The sequence below is a fragment of the Meleagris gallopavo genome, chromosome 9 (assembly GCF_000146605.3).
Source record: "Meleagris gallopavo isolate NT-WF06-2002-E0010 breed Aviagen turkey brand Nicholas breeding stock chromosome 9, Turkey_5.1, whole genome shotgun sequence".
NCBI lineage: Eukaryota > Metazoa > Chordata > Aves > Galliformes > Phasianidae > Meleagris > Meleagris gallopavo.
In genome coordinates, this window is record NC_015019.2 from 8,310,774 (window position 1) to 8,327,840 (window position 17,067).

At 36.9% G+C, this 17,067-nt stretch overlaps 1 protein-coding gene across 4 annotated transcripts in view; it reads right to left on the reverse strand.

Moving 5' to 3' along the window:
- Window positions 1-17,067, reverse strand: part of DACH2 (dachshund family transcription factor 2) — a 238,708-nt gene that overhangs the window by 37,144 nt on the left and 184,497 nt on the right. For all 4 annotated transcript variants that reach the window (XM_031554655.1, XM_031554654.1, XM_031554653.1 and 1 more), the window contains exons 7-8: window positions 14,166-14,301; window positions 12,332-12,412 (exon numbers count right to left, since the gene is read on the reverse strand). In XM_031554655.1, coding sequence (XP_031410515.1) covers window positions 12,332-12,412; window positions 14,166-14,301 — 217 coding nt within the window. The remainder of the gene's footprint in view (window positions 1-12,331; window positions 12,413-14,165; window positions 14,302-17,067) is intronic.

The following is a 17,067-nucleotide window of genomic DNA, read 5'->3' on the forward strand; positions in this document are numbered from 1 at the left end:
AGCTCAGAAGTGCTATGCTTCCAAAACACAGCTGTGCTAACTGCAAAGGAGAAACACACTATGGTACTAATCCTCAAGTGGCAGCAGGAAGGGTCAGCATTACGTCCCTTTTTTTGCAATCTCCCCTGTGCCACAGAGAACAAAATGCTGGCCCAGAGCAAGCAGTATTCGAGGTGGCCTTAAGCTACTAACAGCCCTCCAGCAGTCTCTCTTTTTTATCCATGGCTGCCTGAATCAAGTCTCTGCAGACACACTTCTCATTCTCCAATACGTCTTCAGTATCACAGCTGCCAAGATTAAAAGTGTTGAGAGCAATAGGTGATTTTGTGTCACTGGGGAAATCCCTGCCTCTTTACAGTGCCTTCTGTCCCGTGCAGCGTGACACTGTCATCACAGGAGTACATACAGCCATAAATATCTAAACTGTAGCACAAAACATGCTTCATGGACTAAAACTAATTATTCACCAGACCTAGAAAATAAGATGCACTCATTGGAGTTTGAAACCCATAACTTGAGTGAGACAATGTAACATCTCACAACAGGATCTTCAGAGGAACGAGAAAAACGCCAGGATTTGAGCATGACCGACAGGATCCAGGGATTAGGGCACCTATCAACCAAAAGCTGGTGAGGTCTCTTTCTCACTGTGAATCCACATCGATATTCTTTCTGGTTTTTGATCTTTATCAATTAGCACTTGAAGGGAAATCCCAAGTCATTTTTTGATTACATCTTTCTTCTCTCTCCCATATCCAGCATCTTGTAATTCTCACGCAATCTCTCTAAATACAGGGGTAAAAAGAATGCCGTTAAAAACTGCCTTACTACAGTCTGTGTTAGCACCATTATATGAAATAATTGCACTTCGGGAGATTCTAGACAGTCAATTAACCCCCAATTCACAACTCGAGTGGCAGAGCCGACACTCAATGAATAGAGGGTAGGGGTTCAATTCTCAATTAGGAAGAACTTTTTTACTTAATAGTTTAATCTTGTGGTCAATTAAATCTCCTAGCGTTGTATTAATTATTATATGAATTCCAGGCAACTTCTCATTTAAAGGTTACTTATGGTGTACTGCAACTGGACCGAAGTCCTAGACTTAAATTTTTCAAAGCTGAATGCCTGCTCCATCTTAAAGGGAAATCTATAATCTTTTATAAAAAAAAGACAAAGTGCTTTCCCAGTGTGAGATAGTTTAAGCATCTCCTGTATTTCTATGTCACAGATATGAGTGCAGTTACATCTTAGATCATTAGATCTAAATTTACTGCTGGACCACATATTCACATCACTAGTTACATTTAAAAGTTTTTCTAAACAGACCTTTATGGATTAATCTCATCTCCAATTGCTGAGCTCTTTTTCCTGCATTGTTTGGCACAGCAGCTTGGAATAGCAGCTCAGTTTTCCATCTGTTAGACATACAGAGCCTATCAGTTTGTGAAGCACTTTCTTGGTATTCTTTTTGGTAGAATAAAGTCCTGGATTTCCTGGGGGAAGCAGGAGACATATGCTGATGCTCTATGGTTTCTGAGTTGCTGCAGAGATGAATTCTCTTTGGCCAGCTTTCTGTTGAGTAGGTGCTGGAATCATATAAAACACACACTTGCAAAAGAAAAAGAAAATGGTGAGTTCCCCGGCCAAATCAGTGATCTTTTTTCAACTAATTATTTTTCTTGCTCAAAATGAAGACAGTTTGTCTTTGAAAAGACTGTCTACCATTAAAAAAGAAAACTATTGAAAAGTTTTTGAAACAACTATAACAGATGTCATAGCAGTTGAAAGTACAATTAGAAAGCACAACGCCGCAGAAATAAAACTTCAAACAAAAGCAGAAAGAGTTCTTTGTGCACATCAATAATTCAGAATGATTTAAGAACTGTTTTATAGATGCAAGTGGAGCTCTTGCTGTCGATATATAAATTGAATATGGTCTTTATAGGCAAACAAAAAGGGGATACAATCCTTTTAAATTATTTTTAGGATAATTGTTTCTGCAACAAACATCATTATTTATCAGTTTTGAAAAGAAGCCAACTGCTAACATTTGAAATGCACAAATCTTGGCACACTACACAGAAAATGGTAATCTCACCCCTTTTCAAAACCACTCTTGTATTTATTTTTCACATTTGTCAAGTTCTTATCTCAAAGCCCATGCAGTGTTACCTATTTCTATCAGAAATCATTATATTTTATTTCTAATCACCTTCCCATAGCCAATTTGGTAACTCAGGAAAGGAGATATTTATTGCCACCAGATGCTGTTACTTCCCTGCTTACTTAATGTATTACTATAAATCGAATCAACAGCCTGCAAGGCAAGGTTGTATATTTATTATTTTGCATTCCAGATTTCTTCTGTTAGAAACTTTCTCTTCAGATAAACAGCATCATTTTAGTTCTAAATCTACACCACAGCTAACTATCAGCCAGGATGCATACACGTTACATGATGCAGGGCCATATAAGAGCAGAGACAATCTGTGTGCTAGAAGCAGGTCAGCCACTCCAGCAATCAGGCTCCCAGTGAGTCTACAGAACGGAGCTGCTGCTTCTGTAAAACCAAAACTCCAGACAGATTTGTATTATGTTTAACATATGCTATAAAGGCAGTGATGTTATACAAAATGCTAATCCTAAACGAGGGTGCAGAAAAATTATCTTGTATACTAAAGATAATTCTTATAATTCTCATTGCAAATAAGACTGTAATCTACAAGCGTCAAATTCCTTTCAAGTTTTCATCAGCAGCAGTGTGCATACACAGAAATCACTAATGAATTAGTTCCTGAAGCAATAAAGCTCTCATTGAACAGGTTTTGAAAATTGAAGTCTTTTTTTTTTCTTTTGATTATCAAGGAACTTCATACAAAGAAGCAAAGATATTAAGGCATTATAAAACTAACACTACTGTTACTATTACTGGTTTTGTTGCATTAATTTTGCAGTAATATTGTGCTATCTTTAAAAAATATAGCTTACAAAAAATCAGTGAAAATACACACTTTTTCATAGAGTAATTCCACAGTTCTCATTCCCATCTAAATCCCTTCTGCCTGTAATGCCTTAGGCTATATGACAATAATGTCAAAAGTCAAACAGTAATGCTGATGACTCCTCCTTTAACATGTGAATTTTGACACACTTTTGCCTGGAGGGCACCCTCATTACAATCGCTTTCTAGATTTTAAAACTAGCTTTCTGCAGACACAATCATAGTAAACACACTCATATCTCCACATTGACAGCATCTAAAATGCCTCCAAAGGTTACAGGTGTATAGCTTACATGCTGTTTTCTGTGCAATTCATACTTTCTGATTTCCGTGAATAGACATGTGCACACATACATATTCCATTTTCTGCTCCAGCTGAATCCCCCCACCAGGGATGCTCCCTCCTCCAACACACCTCACATCAAAAAGGCATCTCTGACCACACCAGAAGAAGCACTCCACTCAACTGTCATTAAAAATATTGTAGCAGTGTAACCCTTCATTGACAACACACATAAATAAGCCATGGGATATGTCAGCAAATTCACACAAGTCAAATCCAGCAATCTGAATATTGCACAGCAGTCCAGGTGATGGCTCAAATAGGATGATCAAAACTATACAATGTTTTATAGATCAGAACATCCTGAAACACATCTGGAAGCAGAATTTTATTTATTAAATTACATGTTATATTCTGTCATATTCTGTCAACTACAAGAAAATCCTACTTTGGAAACTACTCTCACAGTGTCTACAAAAATAAAAAATAAATACACTGGTACTTTGAGAGCAATGTGCAATGGCCAGAGATGAACAAAGGGTGCACCCAAGGATTCTGGTGCTGGGATAACCACTGCCTTTTTTGGCTCTGTGCTCATTTTCCTTGAATTTCAGATTTATGGTGAATTAAAGAAATAAGGGAGTCTGGGTAGTAACAATCAAACTTTTTGGAAAAATTGTGTATTTTAACAGTTCTCATCAACATTAAGTACTAGAAATATCTCACAAATTAGTGTGGCTTAGAAGCCCAACTCCTAATCTCAAAAGTGACTCGGTTAGCGATGGGCTGATTTTCAAGGGTATTCAGGAAAAGTGCTATTACAGAAATAGGAGTTATGTCTCGAATACCTTTAGAAGTCTAGTCTGCCATTCAAAAGCTAGAATGGCTGGCCTAATGCTGAGAACAGGTGTGTCAATGAAACATTGATGAGATACCTAAAAACATCAACAGCCAATCTCACAGCTGCATCTAGTCTTGAATTTTATTCTCAAGATGCCTCCTTGAAACTTAACCTGGATCTTATGCTGATTGCTTACTACTGTGGTCTTCCACTCTCTGAGATATTAATTTCCAAAGTACAGCTGATAATATTAAAAAGCTACTAATTGAACTATCCATCCCAGCAATGAATATAGCTATATATAAACATATAAATAAATATCTAATAAAGGAAACAGTATGGTAATGGTGCTCCCCGCCCCAACAATCAAACATGAAATCTGATTTCCTTGAAATTACAGCCTGAGCTGGCTGTGGTCCAGACCCCCTCATGTTCTGCAGCCCCAGTGGCTTCTAAGTTCAATGTATGGGTCACATCAGCTCTGCAAACAAGATATCAAGTAACTTCAATGCAACACATGGAATATAGTGAAGAACACACTTATTCCAGATTCATGACTCAAGAGGACAATCTCCTTTTTCCAATTCCAATCTATGGTTTGTTTGCAAAGTACTTATTACTTTTTACACCAAGAGTAATTGTTCTAATGTGGCATGTACACAAATACTTTGTAGATGCACACAGATATATGGTTTTATTCTCAGCTTTCTGACCATCAGAAACCTCTGGGAAGCAAGTCCACTTAATTGCCACTATTGTGTGACTGTTAGAAGGCAGGCACAGTGCAAATAAGATACTCAAAAGAACGAATTAGAAAACAACAACAAAAAAACCCAAACTAAAGTGACAACAACAAGAACAAAAATACACAATACAAAGATCTGAATATGTAAGAATGCTACAGAAAACACCACTTGCATGTGCAAGGTACACTCCAGGGCTTCCCAGAACACATGTTTTCCTAGGGCTGCTGGCCAGGAACACAGGCATGCAGGGCATTCCCCTGCATGCACCCGCAGCTGGCTCGAGCTGTCCTCCAGAAAACAGGTTATCAAGCAAAGCCCATGGATGCTATAAGGACAGGATTTGCTCTTTGACAGCAGGAGCACACAGTCCTGTCATAATCAAGAGCATTTCTGAATTGCTGAAACAAAGGCTCTGGAGCCAGTGCCACAGCTGTGACTGTGTCACTCTGTATTTCACTGATAGGTAATGGCCTCCTATAGCTAACATGACAAAGCACACTATCAGTAAGTCTTAGAAAATAAACTTATGGTTTATAAAGTGCAGTTTTTACAAATATCCTGGAAGTCTTCTTCAGACACAAATATTGCAAATATTTCACAATAAACAATAAGCTTTCTTATTAATATACATTTCTGTCAGCTCACTTGCTTAGGCTTAAATCAAATGCATGAAACATGAAAAAAACTTTTTTTTTTAATAACGGAAACTTACATTAGAAGCAGCAATTGCTGGCTTCTAAGCAGTTTCCTAGTTAACAAGAGTGTTTGATCACAGCCTTTGTTGTCTGTGCTAGAAATGACATGTTTTTCAGAAACATGTACTGCTTGTACAAGCCAAAATTTCAAGCAATGACAATCTAAGACTTACTGATGAATTCAACCTGAGAAGAACCTATATGCACACATGGTTACATGTTTGGGCACACAAATGCACCACCAGTCACAGTTTCTCAGGAGCAGCGTGGCACCATGGCTGGCTCAGAGCACAGGCAGGCGGAGGCTGAGCCTGCATCAGTGCCTTTCCACAGATCTCAAGGATTGCTATAACGTAAGAAAGCCTTTCGCCAATCTTTCTGGATGCGTGTTTTTCAAGTCTTACTGCTCTTAATGAGGATTGAAAGCATATTTATTAAATAACTCACAGACATTAAGAATGTCACCCACTGCAGTTTTGAGGTTAATGACTTTGTATCAGAGATATTACGATCCAGAGAATTCAAAGGGTCAGTTCTAATACAACTGTTAACTCTGAGGGAGATTACTGGGCCTAATGCAAAAGCCACCAGGTGACATTCAGCAATTTACCCCCCTGATGCCTTTCATATCTGCTACAGCTCAATAAGAAGACCTATAGAAAACTCACTTCACAGTTCCGGACGAAGCGGTAAACTGTGAAGAGATAACTTTGACTTTGGAGAGAAGCTTCCTATAAAAATGCCACATTATTCCATTCTTTTTTGCCCACTTTATTCCATGAAGCTATATAACTTACAAAAATTTGGTCCAAAGCTTTCTGAGTAAAGAGAATTTCTGTCTTTCAGCACTTTCATCTAGACTCACTGTTTGTAGTCTTTAGACAGTAATACATTAAAGCCATAGAAATCTAATAAATAAAACATATCAATAAATTATATATCAGTGTAAGAAACTGTCCTGGTCCATATGCCAAGATAATTATGAAGCACTTATTTTACCCTTCAGAAAAAAACGGTGCGGTTTAAAATGATTTTGAAAATCAAGACAATTTGTTCACTTATGAGACTCAATATAATTTTAATGTAAAAGATGCAAACTTAGAATATTTCACTATTTTCTCTTACATAACTACTCGCCCTTGTATTTATAAATATTTTAGGAATGGTTAAATGCAGTTATAACAACATGATTCTATACACTAAAAAAGTTAGAACTCTCCTATTATTTTCTATTCTCATATACTGTGAATCAAAGTATTAATAAAAGTTTGCCTTAGTTTCATGGCTTGGGGTTTTTTGTTCAGTTGGTTTTTGTTTTCTGACTGACTGATGAAAGATCCCATCTACTCATAGGCCACCATTTTGTCAGTTGTCAGCTCACTTGCAGGTTAAATTTAACAACAAGAACTTGCAGAAAAAGCCTTCACTCAGAACAGAGCGCTGAGTTTGTTACCCTTCAGAATTCTAAGAGTATAGAAAATATAAAAATATCTCTCACTCTTCTAGTGAGTATTTGTGCAATACATGTCACTTGAGATTTTTGGAGTAAGAAACCCTTGCAACCTTTAAACTCATGTGCTATTGCATCCACTGCTCATCAAACAACTCCTGGGTCTCTCATGTCACACTTAGACAGCAAAAGGAACACGAATTCACTTCTAATTTGGGAACTTTTCCATGTATCTCAAGAGAAGATTTGTGAGCACATTCCTAAGGAAAAGTGCTTATTTGTCATTATATGTTTAACATGTAAGTACTGAAATGTCAAAGAAACAGCATGGTGAACATTTGAAGTGTTGGCACCTCTCGTACACTTTCTATACACGATTCATGTTACAGCTTCGTAATCTTAGTTCCTTTCCTTATTCCTCTCCATCTGGATGCTTTCACATTAATTGTCAGAAAACTCCTCTCTCTGGAGGACACCCCCCACTTGGGCCTGTTGCTGTTTCAGGTGTTGCGCACCTGGTCTTTCTCCTCTCCTCTCCTCACATCATGAATAACCTAGTCCTTTGGCAATTATTAATTTAAACAGCATGAAAACCCTTTTCCACTAACAAAACACAATAAATAGATATAGTTATTCTTTCATTACTGTAATCTATGGCCGTCTGAAAATATTTCACTCAGCTGACAGAAATGACGCAAAATTCCCATTTCCTTGAAGTAATAAGTGGGAAGGTGTTCTTCAATAAAATGAAAAAGAATAGCTGCCAGATGCAGCTTCGGAGACTATCATCTACCAGAAATCTGAGACAGTCATGGGATGAAGACTTGTGCTCCAAGAATGCAGACAACCAGGCTAAAGGAGGTAGTATGGACACTGTGCGGCACTGAGAGATTCAGAGCAAATCAGTTTCTCAGCAAATACAGCCCTCATTTCTGCTGAAAGAACACTTGAACAACGGGTAAGTGAGAAGAAACCAGTCACCTGCAGATTTTCCCTATGAATTTTTACTCTGGTTCACTTAGGGGGAGTACAACTCCAGCTCCCCAAACAGCCACGTTGAAGCATACCGTGGTTCTCTGGGGCCTGCTCGCCTCCTGCTGAAATCAGAGCACAAGGGCAGGGCTGGCATGTTCCCACATCTCATCAGGCTCAGGCACACCACTGCCCTGGGAGGCACAGCATTTGCACTGCCTATGGGTATAAAGCACCCCTGCCTAGGATAATAACAACTGCTAATGGCTGGGGGAGATATGGCCCAAAATACCAGACTGTAGCCAAACTCTGCTCTCATTGAAGATGTCACAAACACTTCCACTGATTTCGCTGTGGCAAGAGCTGGGGTTGTGTCTTTTATAATTCCATCCTATATGAAGAGTTAGAAATATTTTTTGTCATATAGTCACATGGAATAATTGTACCTGCAATTAAGTCCTACTGGCAGGGATGGCCAAATTCTTTTCTGGCTCATTTAACCTTCCTAATGCCAGATTTCATATGGAGGTTTCTACAAAGCCTATATAATACTGTGTCAAACACAATCCTTCCCCATACAATAGAGATTTTTTTTAGGATAAACACCGAAGCAGGCAAATTTAAAATTGAATTACTGTATATTAGGTAAATTGTTACTGCTTAAAAACAGAAACAGCAAGTAAGCAAAATCGGGAAGAAATTGTGTTTACATTTCTGTAACATTCGGGGCTATGTACTGTTGACAGGGAATTCTCTGCTTCCTTTCATTAGCAATTTCAAAATACAGAACAGATTATCCATTATATGGTTTTCACTCATATCCTGACATGGATGCACAGGCAGAATGCTTGTGCAGATCTATAAATATATTTGATTTAGTTGTCTTCTAATATTAAGCCTGACTATACTACCTAAGGAGATGCTGAAAGGATGTGGAGTAACTGAGTTTTAATGGCATTGCTTCTTCAACAAGCTTAAAGACACGGTCTGTAACCAACCTCTAACCCTGCTGAGACGAGACAGCTTTTAATTCTGTAAATTCTGTCCCACCAACACATACAAGCAGCTCAACATAATTGGAACAATTTTATATTAACTGTGTTGTCAAAAAGAACTTAAGCTGTATTTTCTTCAGCCCCAATTACCTTGAAATTAGTTGGATGAGAACAAACTGACATATTTTTATCTGTGCTGAAAGTGCTGAGAACACTTTCAATGGCATAAGGAAAAGAAAATTGTGTATCCTGAAGAATGTCACAGTAGTGCTTACAATAATCACAATAAGTTTTATTGTTTTTTATGCTAAGCTTTCATATGAGTAATAGTAGTGCTAAATTTTAGTTAGTTAATTTTCATTTGTTGCTATCTTAATTGTTACAAACAGCTCAGATATGCAGTTCTAACAAGGTGTGTTACAAAAACATGCTTAATATATGCCTTCAATAATTTCTTTGTTGTTTGAAAACTTTTAACTTACAGCAAAGCTGGCATTTTATGGCTTGCAGAGCTATAAATCATTTTTAAAATCATGATGATATTACTCAAAGCAGATGTGAAAACATATGTTTGCCACGGTTGTATAAACTGCTTACTTGTCATGCTTAATAAATGTTGATACTTTTATTTTAACTACATTCCTTCTTAATAACTTTGCAAATGTTTTCCATGGTAAATATACTTCGCCTTAGTGAAAGCAATGTCAAGTTTTGAAAAATAAAGCTTGTATACAAATTACATATATATTTTTTGCTGAGCATACATCACAGTCTTCAGTAACTCTCCACATCTGAACATGAAAATTGTTCAACACATTTGAGGTGCACTCAAGCTCAAAACAATTATGCAAAGAGAATACTATTACTACTAGGAACAAAATACATACTGGAGTGGTAAAAAATCTTTGAGGAGTAATAACACTTATATGGGGTGACAGGCTGGGAATTTCAGAAGGAAAATACAGACTGTATCTCCTACTGGTGCAGTCCCCCATTGCAGCATGCTCGTTATTTCTATAAAACGGAGATTCCTAAAGGAGATACAGTACAGGTCCACCACACTGCCTAACGTGAAATTCCAAGATTGTATGAAATCACCTTCAAAAATGTTGGATGTACACCGTTAATGCTTTTCAAATTTTGACATTTGTCCCATGATAAATCAGAATGTTTCAGTTCTGGAGCCATGGAATTATACATGAAAACTGCATCTTCACGTGCCAAAAAAACAACTACTTTCTAGTTCTCAGAGACAAACTTGACCTGTGCAGACTAAGCATAAAATTGAACACTTGATTTTGTCTTTTTAATGATAACTCTAATTTCTTATGATTTTGAAGCACTTAAAATATTTTAGCTGACATAGGACAATCTGAGTTTCAAGTCAAAGTAACATGTATAAAAACATATTTAAGGGAGCACGTTCAACTGAGGAAAACACTGCACAAAACTGCAGACCAGAAATGGACAAGCCCATACAACGTTAATCTTAAGGTGACTTATGGTACACAAAACGTTACTGGCAGATCTTTGTTGTGATTGCAAAGAATGCTCTGTGATCACAGGAACCTAGGAACTGGTGTCGTGGCTGGGTTTAGGTAATTTTCGCACTTTTGGATTTCTGAGTTATCTTTTTGGACTTTTAAACTGTGATTCCCTTCATCTCTTCTGAGCGACAGATCTGCTACTACTAATAACTACATGATTTGCATCTTTGAACCCCATAGGATATTGAACTGTTGTACTGAAAAGTAATTTAAAATGTGGGAAGAAACCACACACAGTTTAAAAAATTAAAATCAACTATACTTTCAGTTTTATAGTAAATATTTATCTACGTAATTGTTACAGATTTTTTTTTATTGGTGTTTTTTGTTTTAATTTCAGTTACAAAGTTGAAAGTACAAAGTTGATAGCTCTTTAGCCTCTTGTGCTGTCTGCAAATGCCAAATGAAGTCAAAAGTAAGGTTTTAAGCAAAATGTTCCAACCAGAATATTATCTCAAAAATGGCACATATGGGCTTTTATGGGGCTCATGAGGAAAGTGATCAAATGCCTAGGGAAACCAAAGAACAGAAAGAACGAACTCCCTTTCCAGAAGGGAGTTGAGTAAGAAAACATGAAGTTTTAGACACTTCCTCCTCATGACTGGAGCAGCCTCAGATGTCTACAGAGTAGAACCCATCTTACAATAAGGTGGCCGCCATTTTCATGAGTCTACTCAAATCACTGAATAGAACTCTGGAATCATGAGGCACATGGAGCCTCCAAATTATTATTTTATTTTTTTTTCACTTGAGTAGCTCATAAAATTGCCAATAACTAGCATTTTAGTTTACTCTGAAAATAAAATAAATATATAGGGAGTGCAATCTTTTACACAGGCCTAAGATTTATGAGTTTCTCTTAGTTTAATAAATTACCTAAAAATCAGCTCAAACAAAATATAAATCAGTGAGTTTTCATTTATGATACCACATTCACATTTACAGTAGACTTACAACTACATTTAGCCTACAATGTCTCCTCTGTGGGACACCTCCTTCTTTTCTCCTTCCTTCTTAAAACCTTACTATCTCCCTATCCCTCCATTCTGCAGCATCTTTTATAGAGTTCACTTCACACTTACCTTCAGCTATCTTTTGGTTCTTCATCTACATATCACTCCTTTTTTGCAGGTAATCATTTTGTATGGCATTCTGTATGTACGGCCAGAATAAACTTTGTCTAGCAATATGACTAATTTTTTTTCTAATTTTATTTACAAGGAAACAAAATGCCACATTCCTCCTCCATGTGCAGCTGCAGATTCCACGTCTCTGCAGCTGTGCCCCGGAGCTTACCTGAATACACCGACATATTAACTTTCTCCAGCTCCCACCAATCAGTGCAAGATCAGAGGAGGCACTTCCCTGCCTACAGGACACTATAGGCCAAACATCACCTCTTCCCTTACTTGCCTCTTATGAGATCAGGTAGCATTATTAAACATGAAAAATGGCTTATTTCCCTCACTTATGAACCAGTATTAAGAGTAGGGTGCACACACATCTACTGGAGGAAAAGAAACAATATCATGTCACTAATCAAATAGTTGCTAAGAACTGCACAAATAATTGAGAAAAAGAATGGCAAAATATTACTCCAAATGATATAAATAGAGGGAAGCAAAGACCTGATTGTTTACTCTTCTAAGAAGAAGGTGATCTAAACCCAGTGGATACATTATTCATTGCAATTAGGCACTTGGTTTTCTTAGATTTATAGTATTATGCAGAATACTAAAAAAGAGAATAAAACATAAGTGTAATTAAATGCCTGAGATAGAAAGAAGTGTAGTTATACCTTTCTCCTTTTGCATTTTTTTTAGGCTTGTCCCGGTTTCTTGATCAATGAGCTCTCCTTCCCTGCTGTTGGTCAACATAGCTAAAAAAATGAGAGTGCACAGCTATATAAGAACTGTCATTTAAAAACTGTCAAAAGAGGAAAGCAGTAAATTACACTTTTTTTTCTTATTATTTTGATATTTTAACATTTATTCATACAAGTTTTAAAGCAGCTGACCACATTTGTTGTACATAAAGCTCCCAATTCAGCAATTATAAATGGAATATGTAGCTGAAGCAAACTTGCTCAACTTGATTAAAAAAGACACCAAGACAGAACTAAAATTACTAAGAACAACTGATTTTTTAGAAGAGTTCAAATAAAAAATTTAGAAAAGTACTTCACAGAAATCATTTTGGGAAAAAATGCATTTAGTAAAGCAGAAGATGTAAGTGTTAGTAATTATCCGTAAAGCAACAAGTAGAATAAAAAAACTCAGATGCATAGATAGTAGCCCAAATCAATAGATGAAAATGAAAGAAAACATACTTCATGGTGTGAAAAAAAATTCTTAACATCTACCAGATCAGTGAGACATACTAAGCTCATGATTTCAAGATGCCTATTTTCTTTGTTTCCTTCTATGCAACTAACCAATTACAGAATTCAGTATTTCTTTAATAAGACTTGTGAAAAACTTGAAAAATTTGAAAAAGTAAAAAAAATAAAAATAAAATTATACTTATTAAATATATAAAAATTTGTATGCTTCATTTTTATTTATTTTAAAGAAACCTTTCACTACTACTTCTGGAGCTCAGAAGATAGCACTGTGTGCTATTACTGTTAATAAAACAAGTTACAATAGCTTTCAAGAGCTACAATAAGGGAAAAAAATCCCTTTTTCATTGTTACTAAGGGAAGCCTTATTTTATATACATGGAAGCTGAAGGGCATCTACTTTCTTGTTCTTCCTTTATGTATGCTGTGTTTTGTCCAAGCAGCCCAGTTTCAATTGATTAGTTTGTCTATTGTCAACAGAGGTATGTAGTGCAATGGTGCTGCAGCATGGACCATGGCAAAAACTCCAAAATCCCAGCAAGCTGCTGAGTAGTAATTTGAAGGGAGTGAAGCTCACAGTGACTGCCAAGAACTGCACTGCTTTTGTAGTTTAAATCTAGCTCAGCAATGTCTGCATAGGTTGGAGTTTCTGTAAAGACAACAGTGTTGACACACATGCACGTAAGATGTTAACTGACTTGCCCTAGATGCCTCCTGGAAGCACCAAGAATAGAATACACATTTCCTCCAGTCCAAATTTGCATTTTAAACACAAGATCAATAATGTACAGACTGAAAATTGTTCTTGAGATAACAGACAAAAAAAAAAAAAAAACATCAAAAAGCTCTCAGCTTCACGACAGTGAGTGAATGTCTGGCGAAGAGGAGGTTTTTATAGTGTAAAAATCATCGTATGTGTGTTTTCATAGGATATTTAACATATCTTGCTATTTTTCAACTCCAGGTGGTTTCAGAGTCAATTTCTCAAGCCAGCATGCAAGGTAAGTGAGTCACACCATAGAAGGGATGGTATCTCCTGTGCATGGGTAGATACAGGCACAGAATGAGAGGCTGGGCCCTGCGTAGTATTGAATCTAATACAGCAAACTATAGTGAGGAACTTTCTGGTCATTTTCGGTGGGATTTTTTGTACATTTCTTTCTGTTTTGGGGAAACAAAACAGAAAGGGGCTTTCCTGAGTTTCCCAGTAAATAAGGTATTTGCTACAAAAAACTGCTAAAATTTGTGAGGTCAGCAACTGTCATGGGGTGTGAGGCTGCAGAGCACTAACCAATTCTGTCTGGTGTGTTGTCCAGCTGGGAAGGTGAGCTGGACACGCTGCTGCTCTGATGAGAGGAAGCATGGCTCCCAGGCCGCTGACTGTCTTCTAGGGATGGAGCTGGAGAAGGGCTGTCTTGAATCCTTTCCTTGAAACAGAAATAAAACAAGGTCTGTGCAATTTGATTAATGAACTTCACTGAAGTTCAATTTAAAAAAAAAATGAAAGTGGCTAAAATAAAAATAACAAATAGTCTTCTAAGATAAACAATGAACAGAATTCAGATCAAAAGAGTAGTATGGCCTTCAATACTCAAAAAGAATATCATCTTCTACATGCGATGCATCTAGACACAGTTTTTCATCCTTAGGGTCATGACACAGCACTTACCACCTTTTTTCTTTCATAAATCTAACATTTTCACACATAGGAATATAGAGAATATTTTTTCGCATGGTTTATACAAACTAATTTTACTCTACAGATATTGAAATTGGCATCTATGAGTCACATGTCACATAAATAAATCAAATTTTGACAAACTGGCACTAAACACAGTCAAATTTGTAAATTCACAAGAAAAATAACTTCTTGTCCTTAAATATACCACGAGTGTCTTCTGAAGGCAGCACACAGTCCAATTTCAGATGAGAAGTGCCACAGACCAACAAAAACAAGACTGCTTGCAAATTTTTATGTGCACATTTTTACACAAAACTTTGAGATTGAAGTGTAACTTAAATACACCTGGTGCCCTAGGGAGGAGAAAAAATTGAGAAGATACTGTAAAATTTAGAAAAATGAAGTTCCATAGTCCTGTCTGTCTAAACTTGAAGACTCTGGAGAACTTGTGGAACTTCCACTGTGCAAATTTTTGCTAACAGGTCAGATGAGTAATTATTCATCCTGTCTTGAAAACGCTTGATTATATGACCACTTGAGACCATTCCAATCCAATGAGTCCACATGCATTATCCTCAGTTTATTCAAAATGCCAGTCCCCTTTTCATCATTGCAAAGATCATTGAAAAATGAAACTCTTCTCAAAGGGGCAGATCATGGAGTGAGATACTCTAGATATCCTTATTTGAAATTTTATATTTTAAATCCTTTGTTACAAGTAGAAAGACCTTAAAGACACAGTTTCAGTGGAGGAACACTAACAAGGATAAGCCCAGAAACTGCATCTTTGCAGATACCCTCATCTGTGGCAATCAGCTGTTCCCAGTGGAAACACAGAACTGAAATATTAGTGATTTTTTTTTTAATTCAATTTTTTAAAGGGGATTCTCTTGCCCCATTCCTTTAAAAACCACAGTTACACTTACACTGTGATCTGATGAAGTTTTCTCAAAGGAGCTTGGCAGTTTTTCTGCCTTTCTAATGTATTTCAGATTTTTCAGTAAGAGTATGCAATCTGGTTACTCGGTGGCAATTTTCCATGTGCTTCTGAAAATATGTTCAATAGCATCAATAGCAAATTTTAATGCAATTTTTGCTAGATACTATGCTGAATCAATACTATAGCTTTAGGAAGACAACACTAGATTCTCATAATTTCTCCATTACCAATAGCTAGCATAATAGCTTCTGTTCATAACCTATTGAGGCAATTCATTAATAACACTGGCAGTAGGATTGACATTTTAAGAATACTATTATCCATTGAAAGTATCTCTCTAAAGCACACTCATCTTCATATTTACAGACACATCTGAGAACAATGTGAAGAGATTGTGAGAGTGGATACTTCTATTAGCAAGGGGTGGTATTTGTCTATTCCAATCACACCAGCCAAAAACATAGTAATGAATGTGTTTTTAATAGGATAGTTATTGTACATTAAATAGCAACTGAGCTTCAAAATCACGTAACAGATGTGTATCTATTACATAGCTGTTAATCCTCAATGGAACTGTTCTCACTAATTATCTGTTATTTAATGAACATACAATAACAAATAAATCTTGGAGGGAGACTATTAATTGTAGTACTTTTGAATGTTAATTAAAATATTTATTAAGTTTTTACAAATTAACCTACTATACTTTGAGTTACAAGATCTTAAAATTTTTAAAACTGAATGCTTTTAATCTAACAAATTCTCAAATTCTGGTAGAAAAAAAGGAAAAGCCACTCATCTCAAAGTAGTCAATGTTTTATCCTTGGTTCAAAAGACTGATCTTAGAGGTTGCTGAGATCAGCAAAATAGAAGACATATGATTTACTGATCAGTAAATGACATTTAAAGGGTTACATCAAGAAGAATTCTTCTAGGTATATGATGAATAACATACAAACAACTGACATCATCTGTCTCGGCCTGTACAAAGCATGTGAGTGCCCTGCACAAAATTTTGTCTCTAATTTGGAGAGATGTTGATTTAACAGATGGAGCACTCTGTCAGAAAGGACTTGGCTGGATGTTCACACTCAAAGAGCTGTGAATCAATGGCTTAGTGCTGAGGTAGAGACACCTACAGATGAGTGGTGCTTCTCAGAGGTTGGTATTGGGACTATCTGTGTCTTTGCTGGTGACACTGACAGCAGGGCTGAGTGAGCCCTCAGCAAGTTTGCGAACAACACCAAGCAGAGTGGAGCGGTTGGCATATTGGATGGAAGGGATGTCATTCAGAGGGAGCATGACAGGCTTCAGAGAAGGGATGAGCAAACCTCAGTAAGTCCAACAAGACCAAGAGTCTGAGTTGGAGCAATCTCAATCATGAATACAGGCCAGCAATAAGTGTATTTAGAACAGCCCTACAGAGAAGGACTTGGGAGCACTGGTGGAAGAAAAACTCAACATGAGCCAGCAATGTGTGCTTGCAACCTGGATAAAAAGCTGTATCCTGGGCCACATCAAATCAAGTGTGACCAGCACGGCAAGGGAGGTGATTCTGCTCCTCTGCTCTGC